Raw genomic sequence first — 23,673 nt, 5'->3', positions numbered from 1 at the left:
CTTCAGTGTTCTCCCTCTTTAAGGATTCATCATAGATGTCCCAGCAAAATTAGACCTACCAGTGAGTCTCCCTAAAATGCAATGAAACCCAACATTGGTTTTTCATTTGCATTTAAAGAAGGTTGCATTTGCAGCTGAGAGTGGTGCAAAATCAGACGGGAGCATAAAGGAAGCATCGTAAAGAGGGCCGGACCCCTGTAATAATAATTTATTGTGGTTAATAGGGGTTTTCCCTCTTTGCTTCTTTCTGTCTCATTTGCTCACAAAAGCTCTGTTTCAGTCCTCCCCCAATTCCTTGAGTCAAAAGCCCAACTCAGTTGGTGGCTCAGTGTCATCTCGGCCTCCCTTTGCTGCAGCCGCTGTGGCCCAAGAGGTGCTATTTAAAGCCTGACAGCTCCTTAATGCTCTGTAAAGGTTTCATCAATCATGCTGGGAAGCAAAAAGGCCGGGTTTCATGTGGGTTCAATTAGAGACACCTCCGGGGAAAAAAGGAGGGAAAGTATCCCAGAGCAGTGTTGTTGTTGTTGTTATTGTGTGCCTTCAAGTGCTTCCAGTGTATGGAGACCCTAAGGCAAAGCTATTGTAAGATTTTCTTGGCACATTTCTTCAGAGGGGGTCTGCCAGGGCCATCCTCTGAGGCTGAGAGAGTGTCTCTTAGTGGGTTTCCACGGCCGATCCAGGAGCAGGGATGGCCCCAGGCAAAGGGGACTGGGAAACGCAATGTCAGAAATGCATGCTCTGCACCAAAGTTCGCTGAGGTGGGGAGCTCCCCTTCTAGTCCTTGTAGTGCCAGCACTCACCCTCCACTCAGTTCATCATCCATCGTCAAATAGATTAGATTAAAAATTTCTTATCCCATCACTTTAAGTAAGCGAGGAGGAATAATCGACTCAATTCACCTTTCTCTGGGAATAGTCCTTTTAGCTAAGGTGTCTGTCAACTGCTTTGTAGCTGCTACTCTCTGAGTAGCATCTCATTACTATTTCCCCCACCTCCTACAATGGACTGAAGCGTGATGACTGCTTTAAAAGAAACCCCAAAAATAGCAGTTATCCATCAGGCCTTTCTTGGAATAGATGACCCTCCTCTCTTTCTAATCTCTCAGGTCTTAGTAGGAGGCATTTCCCCAGTTTGCATCCCTTGACTGGCTGAAGAGGAATATAAATCCTGCGCCTGGTTTTCCTTTTTGGGGGGAGAACAACTAGCCGTCTTCCCCAGAGTCTTCCCAGGAGCTGCTTTTCCCATCTGAAAGCAGCCATATATCAAGGGAAGACAGGTCCCAACCTGCTGAAACCATTAGGGCGCCTTGGCAAAACGGGGGATTCCAGTTCCCTTTGAAGTGTGCTGGAAAAAATTCCCCTTTGCTTTCATAAGCGCACATCAATGCTTGGCAGAGCTGGAGCATTGCCTTTTTTTGCCAGCCCCGAATCAGAGATTTCCCCACCCTCCAGGAATGCGTAACCCTTTCGCCATTCAAAATCAAACTTGCGGTGGGTATCACCTTTTACCCATCCCATATTTCTCCTGTTTGGCTCGGATCTTCCAAAAGCCCTTTCATCTCCATGCCAGGTGACCCTGCATACTCCGTCTCGCCACGTCTAGATGGTTATTTTCCCCCCTCCTTCCTCCAAATGTATGTTATGTATCTTAAAATAAAAGAAGATAGCCTGGTCTCTACTCTTTTAAAAAAAGGGACCCTCTAAGTTTCTTATATTTTGTTAAAACCACTATTCCATCCGATCCAAAGATGGTTCCTTTGGAAAGTACCTGTTGGCCACTGACTATGCAGAACCACAATGCCTCCACATCCCAAACACTATGCAATATGTAAAATTAAATTAATAATAATAATAATAATAATAATAAATTTTTATTTATACCCCACCTCTCTAATTAGATCGAGGCGTCTGACAACATTAAAAGAGCATTAAAATAAAACAAAACACAATATCCCACCAACCCACCCACCTACAATAAAAAGAATACAATTAAATCATTAAAATAAATTATTGTACATTATTAAAATAAAGCAGGCATTAAATTAAGTAGTTTCACAACATCCATACACATCCCAGGGACTGCTGTGATGTAACAACACAACCAGGCATCCATTGCACAATGTTGGCATGGTGGATCATGGCTACATTTATCCATTGCAACCCAACAAGGCTCAAGCTATCTTTGTAGGTGACTGGGATGAAGCTGGTAAAGGGGTTGATCGCCATTATACCTTCTTCAGCTCTCAGTGAATTTGTGTGTCCTTTTTTACAGCTGGAGGCCAGTGTCACAATGACGTGTGTGGATGGGAAATGGAACAAGCAAGTCTCTTGCGAGCCCATTGACTGTGGGATCCCCGACCAGCATCATGTCTATCCAGCCACATTCAACTGCAGTGAGGGCACCACCTTTGGCAATAGATGCTCCTTCACTTGCAAACCTCCTGCCCAGCTAAAAGGTAAGACTATCCTTCTCAAAATGGAGAGGCCTTGGCAGATGGCACCATCATGCTCTGGTACCGATGCCATGGTCAATAGGTGAACAGTACTGGTGGGTTAGATAGGTCATTTCTCAACAAATGTGGTGAAGATTCAGAGGCAGCATGAGACCGAATTGCAGTTGGTGGCAGTGGTGGCAGGTAATGATGAGATTGTTCAATTGCTTTTCAGGAGCATTTGGTTGGAAACTGTGTGCTAGACATAAGCACTCATTCTGTTTGGTCGGTTCCTGTAATTCCTCTTATTGTTGCAGCATTCAGGACATATCAACAATAGATACATTGACAGAAAAATAGATAGGTAGGAAAACAAAGAGAAAGATAGTCCGATAGTAAGCTGGATAGATATAGAGAGATGGAGCGATCAATCAATCAATCCACCCACTCAGTTTTTACTATCCATCATCTATGTATTAGTTATTATCAAGTGGCGGATGGATGGATGGATGGATGGATGGATGGATGGATGGATGGATGGATGGATGGATGGACCAACAGATAGATAAGAAAGAGTGGTTGTATGCAGATGGACCGATGTATGGCTAGATGATGCCAGAGTAGCCAATGATAAGGGATTGTGGAAGTTGCAGTCTGGCTACATTTGGAGAGCCATAGTTATCCCCGTCCCTGCTTTCATACAAAACTCTGGGCTCTTTCAGGTATGAAATCCTTGAAACATATACCTAAAAGTTAAATTCTCTCTTGCAAGAGAGCCTACCATTTCCTAAGAGCTTCCAGCAGCTCTTTATTGTTTTAAATAGACACTCAGAAAAAAATGTAAGAGAAAGGAAAAGGAAAGGGAGGAGGAAAAAACCCAATGGCCCTTGGTGACCTTTTCTCCTGATCAGAAATGATCTCCTGGGAATCAGGCCAAGGCAGACTTAACATCTGCTGTCTGACTACAGTATAGCCAAATATTAAGGATTCTGTTCCACCATCCATCAGATACACATTTGAACTATTTGGTCTGCCAGTCTGCTTCATCAGTTACCCATATCCATATCTATTTACATCCCATATCTCAACTCTAAATGCTGCTCCAAGTGGTGGCCGGTGGACCAGGGCTGGTCTGCAAAGGCTAAGCTGGCAATCTATGGAATGGTTCCAAGAACGAAAGAAAGATTTGTCCCCAATGGGTTCAAAGAAGGTGCCCATCCTTGGCATGCTGGTGATATTTTCCTGTGCTGCCAGTCTGCCTCATAAGATATCTCTATCCATATCTATCTCCATCCCATATCCCAACTCCAAGTGGTGGCCTGTGGAGCTGTGCTGGTCTACAAGTAAGATACGGCTTAAGAAGCCATGTCCTACAGTAGCCCCGAAGCTCCTGCAGTTCGCAGTTTCAGCAGGACAGCAACTCTTGGACAGTAGCTGTCAAAGCAAAAAGCAAACCAAAGAGAGAGAGGGGAGGTTTTGGATGCTGAAACCCAAGCGATGACTAAGAGCTCAGCCGGCCTTCTCCTTGAGAAGGGAGGGAGAGATGACTCACTCCTTAATTCAGCCACTGATGTCACATCAGCCACTGTTTTTTAATGTCACAGTTCATCACCCTGCCGTAGCGAGCATGAGCTCATCCCTGCTGGACCGGGGGACCCGCTCTGTGTGAGTCAGATGGGAGAAAACAAAGCAGCCAGCCCAGGAAGGGAGCTTTTGAAACAGTACAAAAATACCTTGACGGCTCACGGCGCTCGAGAAGGAAAAAAACGGAAAGACCTGATCGTGCTTTTTGAAAAAATAAAATAAAATCCTGTTCTGGGCATCACAACTTGCTTCTTTGCCTCGATTCGTACCTTGGAGGTCTTATAACGCAAAGCCAGAGATCTTTCCAAAGAGATTAAACAAGGAGGAAGAATGAAGAAGAGGAAGATGGAGATGTTAAAGCCTAATTGCTTCCTCTTCTTTCTCTTCATCCTTCTCCTCCTCCCTCTCTTCACCAACTTGCAAGCGGTTCCCTGGCACAGAGTTGGTCCTGATATCTAAGGCATCAGAAAGGAACCCAAATAGTTTTGGGCTCTGAAACTCATTGGGAAACTAAGGCTGCAGCTGCACTGCAGTTTACAGTTTGAGACTGTTTTAACTTTCATGGCTCCCAGCAATGAATGCTAGGATTTGGAATTTGGTGAAATATTTAATTTTCTCTGTCTGAGAGCTCTGGTGTTACTTTGTTGTTGTTGTTGTGTTCCTTCAAGTCATTTCTGACTTACAACAATCCTGTGATGAACCTATCATAGGGTTTTCTTGGCAAGAGTGGTTCAGCGGAGGTTTGCCATTGCCATCCTCTGAGGCTGAGAGAGCGTGACTTGCCCAGCGTGTTTCCATGGCCAAGCAGAGGTTTGAACCCTGGTCCCTAGAGTCATAGTCCAACACTCAAACCACAGTGTCACACTGGTTTTCACGACAAATTACAAATCCCAGCATTCCATAGCATGGAGCCAAGTGTTGTCAAACTGCATTATTTCTGTAGGGCAGGTGCAATCTTAAGTAGGGAGACCTCTGTCTAGCTGATACCATCTCAGATTCAGCTGTTATCTTCTCTGTCTGTAACTGCCTGTCTTGGCTTGTGTTGTCTTTTGTCTCCTCCAGGAACTAACAACAACCTGACATGTTTGGAGGATGGACTGTGGTCCTTCCCGGAGGCCCTCTGTGAGCTGATGTGCCGGGCTCCCCCTCTGATTCCCAATGCGGACCTCCTGACTGGCCGTTGCCATCAAGAGAAGCATAAAGTGGGGGCCTTCTGCAAATACAAATGCAGACCCGGTTACCATGTTCCAGGATCCTCTCGGAAGGCAAGGAAGTAAGTGGAATTGTAGCGGCCTTTGGTGCCTCTTTTGTAATGGACAGCGCTTGGAAGCAGTGTCTTGCAACAAACAAGTCAGTTGCCGTTCATTCTGTTTTGAGGCGGTTATGATTGTAACATACCAAGAGATAGCATTGCTTTTGTGTGCATATGTGTAACAACAACACCCTTATATATGCCAAGTCAAGGCCAACTCGGACACAGGTAACAACTGCAAGAATTCAGTAACCCACTGAAATGTCTCTTGAATTTGCAAGCCAATTTGTAAGCAAAGCCTTTCCTGTTATTTGCTTCCGCTGGAGACGGCTGCAGGCATAAACTACCCGTGTTTTCCATACAACAGCAAATATTTTCCTGTTGAACCCCAATGCTAGGACTAGTCAGGCCACGTTTTATTGTCTAAGGAGTGTAGAGGTGTTGACTGAGTGATGCGTAGGCTTGCGATATCTCTGCTTCGTGGAATCTTTGGCCAATTGCATCCTGACGGCTGATGCGACTTTCATCTGCATTTAACCCAGCTGGCAGAGGTGCAAAGTGCAGGAAAAACACATGTTGTTGTTGTTGTTGTTGTTGTTGCTGCTGCTGCTGCTGTTGTTGTGAGCCTTCAAGTCATTTCTGACAACAGTGTCACAGGAACAAGCTCATGTGGGGGCTAAAATGAAGGCATTACTCCCCCCTCCCAATGATAAATGCCCCCTGAAATGTTTGTTCAGTCCCCCAAACTTCTAGCATTGCAGTCACTTAAAACTTCACTTGAGCATTTAGAGATCCTGTTTCAGCATCCAAGGCAAAAAAGTGGGCAGAGTTTCAAAGGGAATGGCAAAGCAGGAACTATCAGAGTTTTGGGTGTGAACAATTTGCATGTCTCACTCTCTGCAATGCTAGAAATTTGGGGACTGAAAGGAAATTCATTGCGGGGAGCAGAAGCCATCTTTGGATGGGGAAGTTCTCTCATTCCCTTCCCCTACATAGCTACACCCCTGTCCCACAAGTCTGAACTTCCATCCAATAGACCTACATGGTACCAGCTTTCTCCTTCGCTTCTCCAAGGAGCTGGTGTGGTATGATGGTTAGAGTGTCACACTAGAATTGCATCTGCACTGCAGAATGAATGTAGTTTGACACCGCTTTAACTGCCATAGCTCCATCGTATGGAATCCCGGGATCTGTTACTTCTTGTGGCACCAGAGCTCTTTGACAAAGAAGGCTACAAATCACAGAATTCCACAGGATGGAACCATGACAGTTAAAGCAGTGTTGAACTGCATCAGTTGCAGCTGTCGTCGGAGGCTTGAACCATTGCACCACACCAAATCCTTGGAGAAGAGATGGAGAAAGTTGGCATCATAAAAGCGTACTGGATGGACGTTCTTGACATAAAGAATAGGGAAGTTCTCCAAAGGGAGGAGTTTAGTTGTTTGATGGATTGCAAATATAAGGAGCACGATCTCCACAGCACCATTTGAGACACATACCCAAAAGACTAACAACTACTTTCGTGTCACCATCGCACCGCCATTTCTTTCCATGGGACTTGCATGTGAATGGCATTGAATTGAGGAGTGCATTTCTCTGAGCAACTGGCTCTTTTCCTGGAGACGTTGTGGGCAGTAAAACTTTGCTCCCTCTCCCTCCTTTCTGCATCTCTAAGCCCTTTCATTCACAAGCCGGCTCAGTGTTAAGGGAAGCCCGCCTTTTGGAAATACCCTCTTTGATATGCGACCTGGGGAGTCCCCTTTGAACCTCGGTGGGAAAAGTTTACTGGGTATCCTACGTTTTTATGGCGTGGTGAAATGCAGACACATTGCGGGCTGTACACAACCACATCAAAAATAGCCATTGGCCTCCAGGTCCGGAAGAGGTTCCCACCCCCCAAAAAGAGGATGGAGGGGTGACTTTCCCCAGTTGAATGGTGTGTGTCTGCCTTCACAAATAGCCGTTGTTCTCCCTAGACCTCATGATGTTTTTACATAAATGTTCCACAACCTCTGCTCATAAGTGTCGGAGGTGCGAGGATCCCTCCCATAGGTCAGTTGGGAAAATGTAGAGCTGTTCCTTAAATAAATAACCACCCCATTTCATATTCTTTTTCTCTTTTTTTTTTGAACACACATGTAAGGAGGACATTTAAGATCCAGTGCACTCAAGATGGAACTTGGCTGGAAGGGATTTGCATCCCAGTCACCTGCAATCCACCACCGTCCAAGTTTTATGGGCTCTACCAGTGCACCAGTGGTTTCCAGTTCAACAGCGAGTGCCGGATCAATTGCGCCGAAGATGACAGCCAATCTGTGAGTCCAAAAGAGGGGATGGATAGTAACTCAGGCCTACCAGAAGGTGTCCAGATTCCAGCACCAGCACCTGTGGTTACAACATGGAAAGGGTCTTGGAGACATATGGTTGCTTAAGGAAGAAAACAAAATGGCACCGCCCTCTCATTCCATCTGTACAAGTCAACTGGATAGGCTGATTCATCTTGCTTCAAGACTGATAGTAGGACAATGCTTCCATGTCATTCTTAAAACAAGATGGATCAACCTATCCAGTTGACTTGTGCACTAACCATATGAGGCAAATCAGTTGGAATTGTCCAACAATCATATTCCGCTGACAACTGTAGAAGGGCAGTTGTGCATTGTGTATTGTACAATGGGACCCATACATGTATACGTGTTGTGCTGTGATGCTCTTCTCTATGGGTAGTCCGTAATGCTAATGCAGAAATTTCCATTGTTTCTTGCATCTGGCACCCAAGAGGGAATGCCTCGCTCTTCCCTTGACTTACAGAGACACAAAGCTTTCTAGTGATTCCATAATTGCCTCGTCTTTCCTTTCCATATTTTGCCCCAATTCCTCAGCTAAGATTGGGACAACCAGAACCATACATGGTTTCAGAAGGAGTTCACAAGACGTTCTCTCAAACTGGATGGGTAGAATAGCGTTCCCTACCCTTAACATATGGAGATATAAGGTTCTCCAATGCTTCCGTAATTCCATTGCCTTGTCTCTTCTTTCTCTATTTTGCCCCTGTTCCTCAGGGGTATAATGCCCTTTTTGAGAGTAGGGCAACCAGAACCATGCATGGTTTCAGTACGGCTGTCTGTCTCTTTCTCTCGCTCTCACTCTCTAAGCATACATATAAAGCAAATGAATGGCACGTATTCTTTCCACCCAGAAAAATCCCACATGACGTGGACAGAACCCTTCAGTGATTCCTCAGACTTTGGACTCTTCTGTGTTGGGCTTTTGTTGGCCTTGGTCTCCTCCCTCCCCTCCCGCAGACACACACACACAGGTGTATTTGGGCAACGGTGACCACCGACACCCTCGGGAGGAGGGGGCACAGGCAACGGTTGCCAACGGAGAAGGTCTGCTCAGCATTTAATGGGGGAAACTCCTGTTGATGTCATTGGGATGGTGTGTGTGCCCAAAGGCAGTTCACACTTCAGAAATGGAAACCTCGACCGCACACCCGGCAAGGAGGGAATCGCCCCACATGGGAAAACCATACATGTGGTTGAGCCAAGTGGGAAAATTTTATGTGTGTGTGTGTGTGTGTGTGTGTGTGTGTGTGTGTGTATAAAACAATATATATATATATGAACAACCCTTCACACACGATGATGAGATGTGGGGAGGTGGGGTCGCGTCGGGGAGAGGAGAAGTCAAATACAAGTCCCAGTCTTTGAGGATAGATTGGCTGAAAGTTTACGCAGGCTCTGCGTGGAGAGAGGTGATTCCATACCAGGCGCATAAAGCGCAAGTGTGTCTCCGATTTTAATTAGGAGGCGATTTCTGGGGACATGGAAAAGGGGAGAAAATGCATTTTTTCCCCTCCAACTGGGGAAACATAAGCTCGGCTGTGAGGGAATCCTCCTCTTTCCCCTCCTTCTCCAAACAGGCATTTATATCATGCAGTAGTTAACTTTATATGATATGTACCTTGGCACTCGTGCCGGCTCTTCAGTCTCGCTGGAGTCCAGGGTTTTATTTTTCTCTTCTCCCTGGCTTACAAGGAAGACGAAACCATTAGAGGCCTTAATGGCCCTCGGGTTTTGGCAGGAGGTGGTACCTCACAGCTCGGCCGGCTTCGGTGGACCTTGTGAGGAGACCGACGCTTAAAAAGAAGAAGGGTGCTGATTTAATGGTTCGTCTTGCCTGGGAGAAGGACGTCCCTTCCTCTACCTTAGTTGGTATTCTATATCAGTTCCTTAGGGTGCATCTACAGGGTAGAAATAATGCAGTTTGACAACAATTTAACTGCCATGGCTCCATCTTACAGAATCCTTGGTTGTGTAGTTTAGTGAGGCCCAACACTCTTTGGCAGAGAAGGCAAAAAAACCTTGGAAAGCTGCAAATCCCAGGATTCCATAGGATGGAGTTACGACAGTTAAAGTGGTGTCAAACAGCATGATTTCTATGCTGTAGATGCACACTTAAATAAGTTAAGTATACTTAACCAATAACTTCTCCTGGACTGTTGGAAACATCAGTCACCTATGCACCAAACACTGGCAGAATGGACCTCTTTCTTCCGATGCAACGGATGCCCAGTAAAGTAGGTTGGGGGCCAATTGTGACCAACTGCCATAATCGTCACTCGATAACAATTGTGAACAAGTAATAGTTGCATTAGATGCATCTGAGGAAAAAGACCCGAGTCTACAAAAGACTATGCCACAGCTTCTTTTGCTCAGTTAATCTGCTACAAAATCCCTTTGCATGCTGATATTCCAGATGAACACAGCAATGTTTTTGAATTCTACCCCTGTTTAAATTATTGTTCTATACTGTTCTGTACTACCCACAATGATCCTAGGGTAGAGGGTAAGCCATAAATAAACAAATACTTAAAACCAGAGAGGTTGGAGTGTTGGATTAGAACTCTGGTAGACCAAGGTTCGAATTCCTGCTCAGCCATGGACATCATAGCCTTGGCAGCCCCAGAAAGAAGCAATGGCAAACCCCCTTGTGAACAAATCTTGCCAAGCAAACCCTGAGATTAGGTGTCCCATAAGTCCAAAAACAACTCTAAGTTGCACAAAGGCAACCTTAAAATCAAGGTGTGAGCATTTTTGTACATTCTTGCAAGGACATAGAAACCAGTAGGATACATTTCCCTTTTTCCCTCCCCTAATCTTCTTTCCCACTTTCCTTCTCCAGGGTCGAGGGAACAACGTGATCCATTGCCGAAGAGATGGCACCTGGAGCGGCTCATTTCACCTCTGCAGAGGGATGCAAGGAGAATGCACCCATCCCACCCAGCTGAGCAGCAGTCTGAAGCTGCAGTGCCCAGATGGTTACGGCATAGGTATTTATAGGCACTGGTGGCAGCAGAAGGGAAAGGCAGAGGTGGGGAGGGAGGGAGGTCGCCTCTTCAGCCCCAGATGCTAGAGTTTGGGGGGAAGAAAAGAATAGGGAAGTAATCTGTCTGAGATGACAAGAGAGGCTTTCAGGCACCAGAACTCTCCATAAGAATAAATGCACTCCGATAACACTGAGATGTCACGCAGTCCTTGACTGTGGCCATGAGCAAGGTGAAGCTCTGCTGAGGATGAAGCTAATCTCTTTTCCCCTCCGGAGTAATTCTACAAACAGATTTTGGATCTAACAAGCAATGCAGTTATCCATGATGAGTTAAGCAGGCAGGGTGTGCTGTGAGTGTAAATCCGTCGCAAAAAGGAATGCATGAGCGAGAAGAAAGTGCTACCCTTGGGATAAAGAGTATTGTTTTTATTTTAGTTACTATCAAATGGCAACTTTATTTTCCAGGTTGCATGCCATTCACTAACCAGTGTTGTTGTTTAGTGTGCCTTCAAATCATTTTCTGACTTATGGGGGCCCTATCTCAGCTTGCCAAAATTGGTTAGTGGAAGTTTGTCGTTGCTTTCCTCCGAGGGTGAGAGAGTGTGACTTGCCGAAGGCCACCCAATGGGTTTCGCTGGCCAAGTGTTGAAGTAGAGTCTCCCAGAATCCCAGTCCAACACTCAAACCACTACACCATACTGGCTCTCTAGATATGACAGTAGAGGGGACAGTAGAGGGGTGCCATTGACTTTCTCTGAGGCTGAGAGAATGTTACTTGCCCAGGGGCACCCAGCGGCTTTCCACATCCAAGTGGAGATTTGAACCCTGGTCTCCCTGAGTCCTGATCCAAGATTGGGTACCGAATCAGCAGAGATGAATTGTGGATATAAATCCAAACTTGGGGAGTTGCAGAGCATTGGTTCACTCCACACAGATATATGCTGCCTTTTTTCCTTGGCTTTCCTTCTGAATTCCCAGGGAAGTAACATCTCCCAGGCTGATCCTTCATTATGGGCTAGCTATTTATTGTGAGACACCAGGAGTTGCTTTGCACCCGTCCCGGGGAGGGGAAGGAGAAAGAGGAGGGGAACGCGACCTGGATGAGCTCACTGCTCTGTAATGATGCCAATTATGGATCGCGTATCAAAACAATTCAGCCTGGCTCCCCGCGCCTGAAGTGTAAATTGCACCGCTGGCTGCTGAGCGAGAGAGACAGGGGCAGCAGCATCCTCTCTCCTGATGATATGTCTTCTTACCCCTGGAAGAAAGGTGACCTTTAGATACCTACTGGGGGAAAAAAGAAGGCTGCCTCTGAGCTGTTCTCTATTTATTTGGGTGGGGAGGGACAGTGAGAAGGGGAGGTACATAGGATTTGGCTGGCGTTGTGCTTCAGACTTGCATTTTTGTAAATTGCCCTGCCTGTGCACAAAATGGAATTGTTTCACAACATCTACATCCACCTAGATTATGCAATGGTAGAGTGATTGATGCACAATGGCCTAATGCTCCATGGACACTGATGTACATCAGAGCACTTTCGAACATGGCTACAAAATGCCACGGCACAACACAGACACCACATATGCACCAGAAGTACCCGGTGCACACAGGAGCATTCTTGCCGATGCCTGAATGTGTGTTGCCTCCATTCACTAACAGGGTTTTGTTGCACTTCTCCAACATAACTTTTGATTCATAAAGTTATAAAACATAGACTGTGATGTAGGATCTCAGTCAACGTTTGTACCACCCAGAGCCACATTAGGGTGTCATCAGCCCTAGTGATGCCACTGTTCCTGACGTTCTCAGGACCTCGGTAGGATCAAACAGGGGGATGTTGCCCAGACCTAAGCCATATAAGCCAGAAGCAACCTTACTGTGCCCATAAACAAACTGGCATCTTGTTGAATTAGGGGAGCTGTTTGGGCCTTGGAGCTCTCCCACTTAACACTCTGGCTGCAGCTCTTTGTACCAGATGAAGTTTCTACTCTTCCAAAGCAGAGCTCCTTAATGACACATTTTGTAGCAGCTGTGTGGTTGTGAGAGTGATTTCCCAGAGGGAGAAAGCCAATCCAGCATCACGCCCAGGGGAGGCCTTAAGAGTTGTGTCTTCAGGAAGCTCCAATACATTACTGCTTGATGCCTTGTCTTATCTTAATAAGCGAGAGGGCAGGGGTCCCGCAGAGTGCAACCATTAGCTGGAATGAATGAGGGATTTGCCCGCAAGCGATGGCACCATGCCACTTGTGTCCTGTCGTGGAGGTGAAGGCCATCAACAGGGACCCCACCTAGGCTCATTTCCGGCTAATTACCCCTCTGTGAAAAATTGAGATAGGAATAATTCTGTATACAGCAAAAATGTGGCCCATGAGGATGAAGAATACAAGCTATGGCTAGAGAGACTAACCTCTCTTAGGCTGAGCCTTCATTATAGGCTGACTATTGAGAGACACCAGGAGTTGCTTTGCAACTCCATCACAAGTCATACATTTGGGACAGGAAGAACATGAGATGATGGTGGTGGTGATGATGATGAGCAAAAGCAATATGAATAGATTTCCAGATTCTTAGCAGAGGGTGAAGGGGCAGTAAGGTTACATCCATGTGAAGAGCACAGGTCACAAAATGAAAACGATGGTCAGAGATGCAGGTCCAGTGGAGGATGGCGCTAACACATTGCTGGAATGTTCAATCTATTCCAGTTTTTAGTCCAAACTTTAAGGGGAGATGCCCAAGGTGCTGGAACCTGTTCCCAAATTATCAGGTTTAAAATTCGTAGTTAATTCTTGAACAGATTCTGCATCTTGTTAGATGATGCCATCTGCCACTAGCTGGGTCCTTCAGAACCCTGGACAGGTCCCAAGGGAAGATGAATCTTGATCTGAAAGGCATTGTCTACTGACTGATATTATCCTTCAGCTGGACATTCTCTGACTGTAGATTCCTGGGATGGAATATGGAGATCTCTAGAGAGATGAGCCTCTCTGGCTTGGAATGGGGCATTCTTCCACTCCATATCGCCTCCTCTTTTTCCTGCAGCATTGAGTAGCTTTGACACACAAGGGAACAAAAAATGTCATTTCTTCACATGAGCACATTGGTCCTGGAGGATCTTGGGAGGGCTCCAGGTTTGAGAGGGGGGAAATCTTGGATTGTGCTATCCCCTGCGTGCCAACATCCATCTTTTTCCCAACTGAATTAGAAGGTAGTAGGTACAATGTACAGTCAGCCCTCCCTATCCATGGATTTTTTATCCACGGATTCAAGAATCCACAGCTAGAAAATATTTAAAATATGTATCATTTCCAATAAGCAAACTTTGATTTTGCCATTTTATATAAGGGACACCATTTCACTGCTCCATTGTATTTAATAGGACTTGAGCATCCATGGATTTTGGTATCCACCGCAGCTCCTTGAACCAAACGTCAACGGATATCTAGGGCCCTATAAGGGATACCTTTGGACAAGTGTTTATATACAGAGTATAAATGTTGATGAGAGCCAGTGTGGATAATGAATATCATTCTCTCCCCTCCCTTCTGTTCTTTTTAAGGAGCTGAGTGTACCATTTTGTGCCTGGACCATCACACCGAACCCATCTTGTTGAGGGCTAACGAAACGGTCAATGACATCCAACACTGGATGAAGCCTCCAAGAGTGAAGGTCAGTGTCCATTGAAAGAGCCAACATGGCTTGATGGAGAAGACCCAGGGGGACAGCAAACCCCAGTGGCCATGCTGGCTAGGGGATACTAGGAGTTGTACTCCCAAAATGTCTCTGTGCCAAGCTCTGAGAAGTGGACTTGGTTTTGCACCTACTCAAAAGGTTTAATTAATACGTAATACAAATAGAATGCTGTAAAGACAGGAAGGGCTGTTCTTAACAATCCTGGGAGAATAACAAAACCTTGGCACAGAAAATGCCATAGACGTGCCACAGGTGAGGTGCAACCCTTGAGAGATGTATGAGATGAAGCACTGAAGGTAGATGAGCTCAGGGACAGTGTACCAGATTGTTGAGATGGAAAAGAAATAAACCATATTCACATTTCCAGACCAAAATAACCTTGGATGTCCATTCATTAGTGAGGCTTGTGATGTATAAGGTTTTTGTATAAACACTTTACTGAATGGGAAGCATGTTATGTGATACCCTGGGCTGATTCATGTAAAGCCAGTTCATCTCTCTCTTTCTCTCTGTGTATCTTGGATCAAACCAAAAAAGTGCAGTCTTTTTAATGCAAATGAAATTTTCACAACAAAGTTCCCCGAATGCGAAAAATGAACTGAAACGTCCCAACGACTCTCATAAACCTGTCCAGCGTGGGAGCATTAAAAACACACAAACAAATTCTCTTTTCTTCTGCATAAATAATTTATATCTCTAGTAAAAAAAACAATGCAATATATGCTAAAGAAATAACTTCTTTGGTATGTCCAGGTTCCGTCTGGGAGCCCAGCATCGGTCGCTTGATCTTCCTCTTGCCTCCCTTCCCCTCCAAAGCCTTCCTTGGAGTCAGAAAGAAAGTGCATTTCCCAGGCTTCCTTCCTCTTACCCAAATGGGCTCTGAGTTGGCAGTCGCCGACGTCTTGCCCGGGATTTCGGCTCTTCTGAAAACCAAATGAAAGGAAGGGAAAGAAAGGAAGAAGCTGACCTGGGGACCCATGTGGAATGTGCATCTCCATCACAGACGTTGGGACAATCTCTTGCAAAGAACAAGGGTGATGGTGGACGTTGGGCGGCAGACCGCAATAACACATTCCTCCCCTTCTGGGCCTCCCATCTCATTCTTAGCATGTCTTTGCTCCTTTCTTTAAGCAGCACATAAAAACTTCCTTATCTTGCCGTTTCTCACCCTCGCTTTCCTGAACTATAGGCTTTCGAGTGCTGCTTTATTTTTTGCATTTCACTGCGACACACACACACACACACACACACACACACACACACACGAAGCCAGGCTTGAAAGCATCTCAGCCTCCCTTCCCCTTTCCCCCTCTGGCCTCCCTCCTCGCCGTCCTCCTTTATTGATGCCATATCTTGGAGGAAGCCGTAACAAGAGTTTTATACCTACATATCCCTGGAGGGCTCATTAGTTAGCCAGAAGGGAAAAAATAACCGGGTAGTAAAGAAAGAAAAAAAAAAGGAGGGGAAGCAACCAGGATTGGGGGGAGGTTGGGGCCGGTGGGAGGGAAGGATGATATGATGCAGGAATACAGAAACGGATGGGCGGTAGACCCTTAGTGGCAACAAGTATGCAGAAATCGCATCCAAATTAGGGCTGTAACGAATATTCTCTCATTCTAGTATTTCTTCTCGAAAGTGGCATGTCTGACGCAGTCGGATGAGAAAAATCCACATGTTTCCTGGATCTGTTCTTGTTCAATCATTATTTAGCATAGATTCATTCCTCTACTGCTTCTGGGTACCATTTGCTCTCACTGCTTTCAATCCCCTTTGCCCACCGAGTTGTTTCAATTCATTCGGTGATGGCAGTCCACCTGACTTTGCATTTTCCCAGATTGCAAAAATTGGAGAGGGCAGAAAATAGAACGGAAAGACGCTTGCAGCTTCACTGCCTTTGAGAGGCTGAAATGCCCCAGACTCATAGATATCACAAACAAGATGACAGGGATAGTCACGAAGGGGATTTCCAAGGTTTGTGTGGCCAGCTGGCTGTAATTCTCAGGGAGAGGAGCGTTAACTTAAATCCAGCTTGGGACCCACAAGGCAAGTTGTGATGACAGCATCTGAGATGCACAAAAAGGACGGACGGGGCACATTTGTGCTTCCACTACCTCCAGTGTGCTTTTCTGTGCCTGCTCTCTGTACACTATACGATATGGCTATTAGACTTTTATGATGCCTTTTACCACCTTGCAAAACTTTTCTTTCCCTTGGAATGAAAACAGCTCACCGCCACCAGTTTTGTAGCTACAAGTAGAGGAAGGGAGGGCAAAATGGAGGCATTGTCTCCAAATGGGAACACTCTCCTGCCCCCATGAAATTTCCCTTCGGTCCCCCGATTTCTAGCATCATGTGAGAAAGAGACGTTGGAAATAATTCTTACATTTGCTGCGTGCACAATCCCTTGGTCTCTTTCCCTGGCCTTTTTCTTTAAATGCCTAAAACTTGTATTTCTAAGTGTTCAACTGGAGTTTTAAGTTACTGTAATGCTAGATATTTGGGGACCAATAGATGGCAGAATTCTTGTTTGGGGAGGACAACACCTTCATTTGCAGCTGCAGCATTGCTGGTTTGAATCTGACCAGAGTTACTATGGTCAAAGCCTAATCCGCACTGCCGAAATAATGCAGTTTGACACCGCTTTAACTGCCATAGCTCAATGCGTGTCTGGAAATGCCACTGTTCTCTCCAGGATGTTTCATGGGAGAGAAAGGTCTTCCTTCCCTCTAGCATGAGTCAAGCTGAGATCCAAGGCCTAAAATCAAATGGTTTCTTGGTTCTTCGTTGTGCCTCTATCCATCTTTATGACCCTGTTATATTTCCTTCCAGATCTCTACCTTTCTTCCCTCCAGATCTCCTGCCTGTCTGTAAATTTAGTTTTTCCTCTTACCTGTTTTTCCCCCTCCTTCATCTTGGTGTCCCATTAATATATTTCTTTCTGCTTGTCATGAGTCTTGGCTGCTGAGTTTGGAAAGACTTGTCAAGAGCATGCTGGGAACAAACTTGTCCCTCCTCCCCATATATTGCATACATCCCCTTACTGTGCCCTATATATCCCCTTACCTTCCCCCTCGCCATATATTACAGCCTACCTACATTTGAGGGATATATAGGGTTGCATTTGACCCCATCCCCATCCAGTCCTACCTAGACTCCTTTCCCTTCCATTTCACACAGGCCAGGCCTGTTGCAAGACAGCTGGAGCAATCTGGGCCCTGAGTAATAGTGGAAAATCCGAGTGCATTGGAAAGATCAACAGCTCTGCTCCGATGGCATAAAAGTCCTTTTTTTCTAGCGTAGGCCAGGTAAGCCTCAGATGACAGAAAATGTAAAAATACGCTGAAGTTCCCCTGCAGATGGATTAAATTGGTCCTCGAATTAGCAAGGGGAAGGGTACATTGCTTGCTGTACATGGGCGTTTGTGAAGCCCTCCGTGTTTTTCGCTTTTAAAGAATGCCACACACGCAGGTGAGGAGGAGTATGCGTGAAGCCAAGTCCAACATTGCAGCACCGACAATGAGATCGATAAAAGAGTTCCCTGCCTTCTTGTGGAAGAAACAGTCCTGTGCTGTTGCAAATTCCCAATGAAGTGCAAATTCCCAAACGTGAGGATAGGAGACAGGGATCCAGAATAAATATTTAGCTCTTCTGCAGAGAGGGTCTGCCTTGAAATTCAAGACAGCTTCTGCTGGTCAGAAGAAGAGGATTTGGCACTGGGTCAGAAGTAGGCAAAGTGCGGACCCTGGGCTGCATTGGGATCCCAGTGTGTGGTCCTTGAAATCTTCCCCCAAAAGTGTTGAAGGAATTCTGCTAGTTTTTCCAGTGATGAAAACCATCCAAATGGATCCGCATCCATTTGTTATTCTGTGCCTCCGAGTCATTTTTGACTTATGGTGACCCTAAGGCAAACCTAGCATGGGGTTGTCTTCTTCGGGATCCCACACTGATGGAGTTACTTACTTTCCTTTCTGTTGGTTACAAAATGGAGGAAAATGTGAAGGTAGATTTTAAGAAAAAGGTCAGACCAGAAAGAAGGAAGGAAGGAAGGAAGGAAGAGAGAGGAAGGAGCTGCCCCTCAAGTTTGGATTGGGTAGTTTGTGTTCCTCTATCATCCCTGTGTACCCTTTTTTCCATGTTAACAAATGCGATCCGCTATGAATCACCTCTTTTCAGTCAATAGAAATGAAATAAAATGTATTGCAGTTGATTCATCCAATGTTTTGGCCTGATCTTGAACTTAGTCTAACTTTTGTTAAGTGCAAACTTTTGACCTTCGCCGAGCTCTTTGAGGCTTCCGCCTGGCTGTGGTTTCCATAGAGCAAAATAATGCCTCTCTGCCCACTTGTAGTCAATCGAATGCTGCCGAAATGACTCAAAAAGCCTACATAATTCACTGGAACTTGTAGAGTTTGGTTTTTTAAGAATTGATTTTCAAAGAATGCTGCTGTGTTTATAATCCAGGTGGGTGGGAAGGAAAAAGAAAATATTCTCCATATAGATGGGTCAAAACACACTCTTGTTGCATTGCTTTGGCCTTTGGTGGGGCTCCTGGCCACATATCACTTCGCTACCGCCTTGTCCTTTTGTCATTTCTTTCTCAAGACTGATAAGATGAACATCTCCGAGGAGTTTCTTCCTCTCGAAGTGACATGGAAACCCCCTCAAGGCTGTTACCAAACTCTTCTCCCTCGCCACCTTCCTCCGCCATCCAGTTTTCCACAGCCGAGGCCGTCCCTCCCTGTCACAAGTGAAATATTAAACACGGAGCTTGAAGAGAACCTTAAATATTATTTTAATCTCAAGCTTTCTGTTATTGCAAGTGGCGGGCGCAACGTTTCTTGTAAATACTTGGAAAAGGGCCAGAGGCAGAAAACACCAGAGAGGTTTTTTGGAGGGGTGTTCAAGAAAATGTTGTTCCTAGCGTTGGCTGTTGAGGTAATGGGACTGCATTGAGAAGCCAAGGTAATGGGACTGCATTGAGAAGGTTGCAAAGTAGCCCACCGGAGTAGTTAACTATATATATAAAAATATATTGTTATTAATTGTTTGTTGATTTGTCCTCACTGTCTCCCTTCTTCATGCCCTTCCTAACAGAGTGTCATCTGCACTGCTGAGTTGAAGTGGTATCCACATCCTGGTCTGATACATTGCCACAAGGGTTGTGAGGTAAGCTTTTGTGAACTCATTTTGCACTTTCTGTTGTGGGGTAGTTGAGCTGGGAGGTAGTCACATCACAGTTCAGAAGGAGAAGAAGAAGCTGCAAACCACCAGATGTTCCTCTTATAGTGTGTTGTGTGCTTTCAAGTCATTTCCAACTTCTGGCAAGGTGGCAATAAGGTGGACCTGTCCTGGATGTTTTTTGATATGATTTGGTTCATAGGAAGTTATGGCGACCCTAAGGTGGACTTGTCCTGGATGTTTTTTGGTACGATTTTGTTCAGAGGAAGATATGGTGACCCTAAGGTGGACCTGTCCTGGGTGTTTTTTGGCATGAATTTGTTCAAAGGAAGTTTTGATGACCCTAAGGTGGACCTGTCCTGGTTTTTTCTTGGCATGGTTTGTTCAGAAGATTGCCTTCCCTTGAGGCTGAGAGCATGTAAATGCCCAAGGTTACCTAGTGGGTTCCCATGGCCAAGTTGGGAAACAAACTCTGGTCTCCATAGTCCATAGTCCATAGTCACACTCCAACCACTACACCACACTGGCTCTGCCAAAACATTAGAGACTGGTTGCCTGGAACCATATTGGTTGCTCTTATAAACCAGAGATCCCTTGTGGTCCAATACATGTGCTGTCCTTAGCTGGAATGGGATTGAGGGTTTTATCCCAGTTATTTAGCAGGGGGGGGGGGTTTGGTGGCTCCCAGTTCAATGGGGCAGTGAAGTTCCTCCCAGGTTTCAGTCGAAACTCTAAAGGTGCTGTCCAAAGTGCCGAATCCTAATAGGCTCACAATAGGCTCAACACCTTGGATAGCTCCTTCCATGTTGAGTGGGACTTACTTCAAAGTGCTATGGAATTCTAGGAATTGTAGTTTTGTGGGACACTTAGCCATCTCTGTCCAAGAGATCTGGTGCCACAACAGACTACAGATCCCAGAATTTCATAGCATTGAGCTGTGGCAGTTAAAGTGGCTTCAAACTGGGTTATTTCTGCAGTGCGGATACAGACTTTGACAGGTTGTGAAGAATACACAGCTCTGTCCACAGAACAGATGGGCTGGGAATTCAGGAGGGACAATGATGGGAGCTGATTTTATGCCCTCTCCCATATCTGCCACCTGAAGCGTTTGCCTCACTCTGGCTCATGGCACCCAGGAATCTCCCTCTTTCCAACCTGCTTAATGCTGGAGTCTATGAGCAAGTTTCCATCCCCAAAAAGGGAGAGAGGGAAGGAAGAAATTAAGAAATAAACAAGGGAATCACTCTCCTTCCTGATCACAGCATAGTAACAGAAAGTGCTGAAGCCCTTCTCCAATTTGGCAAGGGTGTGTTTACATACACAAAAGTAACAACGGTGATAAAAACCGCTGGGGTCTAAAATGTGTCTGTGCCCCTTGAAATATTTATAAGCATGACCTTGGCTCTTTGGAAAGGCAAGGAGGTCAAACTGTCCTTACTGGTTGTTCTTCAGAGGTCCTGATGCTTTGCTTTAAAGCATGCGCACAGCCACACACAGACACTGGACGGTCCTTTGTTTCTTGGACATGGCAGCTTGACATGGGGCATTCGAGACTGATCTTGGAGACTGATTTTAGTTGGAAGCCAAGATGATATGGTCTTCCCATCTTCTCAGCCTTGTCTCTTTTTTTTCTCCTGGCTTTCTCTTTCAGCCTTTCATGGGAGATAACTACTGTGACGCCAGTAACAACCGAGCCTTTTGCAATTATGATGAAGGAGACTGTTGCGCCTCGACGGTAAAGACGAAAAAGGTAAGGTCGGGTTCAAGTCCTTCGTTGTGGTGTCTTCCACAATTGTAGAATGCTCACCTCCATAAAGCCTGCCATGTGCCTACACTGATCCTCCCCCCCATGCCAGACAAGTTTCCTCCTAAACTTCACCACTGTATTGTTTGAAATCAAGTGGCATTACTAAAATATTGAAAATCTTAGATCCTATGTATATCTGCAATGGCAACCGTTTGGCCCCTCTCAAAATGGTTAGACTCCAGATTTAATCTCCCTCAGCCAACATAGCCCTTGGTCAAGAATGATGGGTGCTACAATCTGCAAGGGCATGGGTACTGCTTTATATAAACATTTTAGCTTGTCAGCCCTCCGTATCCACAGATTTTGCACCCATGGATTCAACCATCCAACCTGATAGGGCCATCTTATATAGGGGGCATCGTTTTACTGCCTCATTGTATATAATGGGACTTGAGCACTCACAGATTTTGGGGTCCTGGACCAAACCCCAGCAGATACCAAGGGCCCATTGTAATTCCTTTAGTGTTGTGTTGTGTTGTGTCATGTTGGCTGATCCGAGGATAACTGTTAGTGCTCTTGTTTGCATTTGTTGATCGTCTGCACTTAGAGAAATATTGGGGGAGGACAGTTTGGTGAGAACTGATGGGAATCCAGGCATGGAATTTGTGAATATTTGGTCATCCAAGAGTTGCCTTTTATTTAAGGTTTCTTCACATCTTTTATACCTTCTCAGTGATTTTCTTTTCTCCATACACCAGGACCTATTTCTGAGCAGACATGTGCGCAATGTGCTCTTGAAGCTGGATATCCTCTGTCTTTGCTTGGCACAGATTGAAACGAAACCATTAAACAGTGGCAGCACTGACATTTTAACAGCTGTTCTGTCTCCGCACACTCTTTCTCTCACACACACACACACATGAAATAGGACAGTCTTAGCTCATTTCTTTATTCCTTCTGATGCTTTACTTTCATTCCCGGGCTTTTCACAATTCAGTTGCTCATACGGTTGTCATAATATTGTTAAATAATGTTGCTCAAGGAGTCCTGGGCCAGTTGTAGGATTTCTGGTTCAGACACTGGACCTTGTAGGCTGTGGCAAAGTCCACAGCAAACAGCAAGTCTTTTTGACCCACATTAAGGACCCTTTGGGCCAGGATCAGACCAGGACCACTGGATCAACATCCAGCCTGCCCAATCCCATCCCGGGCCTATTGACCTGGATCATCCATAAAAAACGATGCAAAGACAGGGAGAATTGTATACAGGCCCTTGGTGTACTGGGCTCAGATGGTTAGATATCGGTGAAAATAGACCAAGTCTACAAAAGCTTATGCGGCCGTGTCTTTTGCTCAGTTAGGGCCAAAACAGACTGGCAAAAAATGCCACCTTTAGGGTGGCATGGAGGGCTTGGCGTACGTAGAGCACATGCCCTGATGCTGCCCCACACAGCAAACAGCATGACGTCATTTCTGTGGTGCGACGTTTACACGTGCCGCATGCAAACTTTGCCTCTCCTGCAAAATTGCTATATGCATCCCCTGCTACATATAGCAGGGACTGCCTGAGAATGGGAGTTGGTTTTGCCTCTCCAGGCCCACTCTCCTGTGAACTGGGCTTGCTCTCTTGCTCAGTCTGGCAAGAGGACGAGGAGGCTATGTGCGGAGCCAGCCGGGGGAAGAGAACGTGTTAATCTCCTGAGTCACTTGCCCTGCCACTGACCCAGGAGTGCCTTTGAGACTAGATAAAGAGACTTCCATATATCCTTTCCAAGCCAAGGAAAGTGGCATTGAGAGCTTCTACTAGAGATTCCGAGGGAAACAGGTCTCTTTTAAAAGGCCAAATACAATCCTGTTTCCTTTCATTCTCCTTGACACCCCAACCCTGCCCAGATTCTCAGCTCTCCCATTTAGATTTAAAGGATCATTTGGGTCTTGTAGCCTTTTCTAGCTCCTTATAAGAAAATGCATGCAAAGGGATCTTGCAGCGCTTGCAGACTAACTGTGCAAAGGAAGTTGCAGCTGAAGCTTTTGTAGACTTGGCCCATTCCCTCAGGTGCATGGAGTAAACCAAGTCTCTGAAGGCTCATGCCACAACTTCTTTTGCAGAGCTCATCTCAAAGGCTCTACAAAATCCCTTTGCATATTAATATTCCATACTAACATGGCTGTGTTTCTGAATCATATACATTTTTAGTGTGGCAAAAATACATCCTCACATTGCTAGGAGAGATAGGACAGAGTTGGCATCTGGGTTCACCACAGGCTCTGGTTTCTATGGTCTGTGGGGTTTGGAAAAGTTACTTTTTTAAAAATACAATCTATATATGGACAATTCAAGGTAGGTTGTTGTTGCTGCTGCCGCTGTTGTATGCCTTCAAGTCATTTCTGACTTATGCTGACCCTCAAGTAACCCTAACATGGGGTTTCCTTGGCAAGACCTGTTGAGAAGAGGGTTTTC

At 45.6% G+C, this 23,673-nt stretch overlaps 1 protein-coding gene across 1 annotated transcript in view; it reads left to right on the top strand.

Annotated features, from left to right (window-relative positions):
• PAPPA (pappalysin 1) overlaps positions 1 to 23,673 on the top strand; it is a 123,602-nt gene that overhangs the window by 89,937 nt on the left and 9,992 nt on the right. The window contains exons 16-22 of the mRNA XM_089536842.1: positions 2,272 to 2,455; positions 5,078 to 5,288; positions 7,411 to 7,582; positions 10,455 to 10,602; positions 14,155 to 14,264; positions 19,383 to 19,454; positions 21,118 to 21,216. Of these exons, the coding sequence (XP_089392968.1) occupies positions 2,272 to 2,455; positions 5,078 to 5,288; positions 7,411 to 7,582; positions 10,455 to 10,602; positions 14,155 to 14,264; positions 19,383 to 19,454; positions 21,118 to 21,216 (996 nt within the window). The remainder of the gene's footprint in view (positions 1 to 2,271; positions 2,456 to 5,077; positions 5,289 to 7,410; positions 7,583 to 10,454; positions 10,603 to 14,154; positions 14,265 to 19,382; positions 19,455 to 21,117; positions 21,217 to 23,673) is intronic.

This window comes from Sceloporus occidentalis, unplaced genomic scaffold (genome assembly GCF_023333645.1).
Source record: "Sceloporus occidentalis isolate IW3139 unplaced genomic scaffold, rSceOcc1.0.p SCAF_8, whole genome shotgun sequence".
Taxonomy (NCBI): Eukaryota; Metazoa; Chordata; class Lepidosauria; order Squamata; family Phrynosomatidae; genus Sceloporus; species Sceloporus occidentalis.
This window is presented reverse-complemented; position numbering and strand designations above follow the sequence as displayed.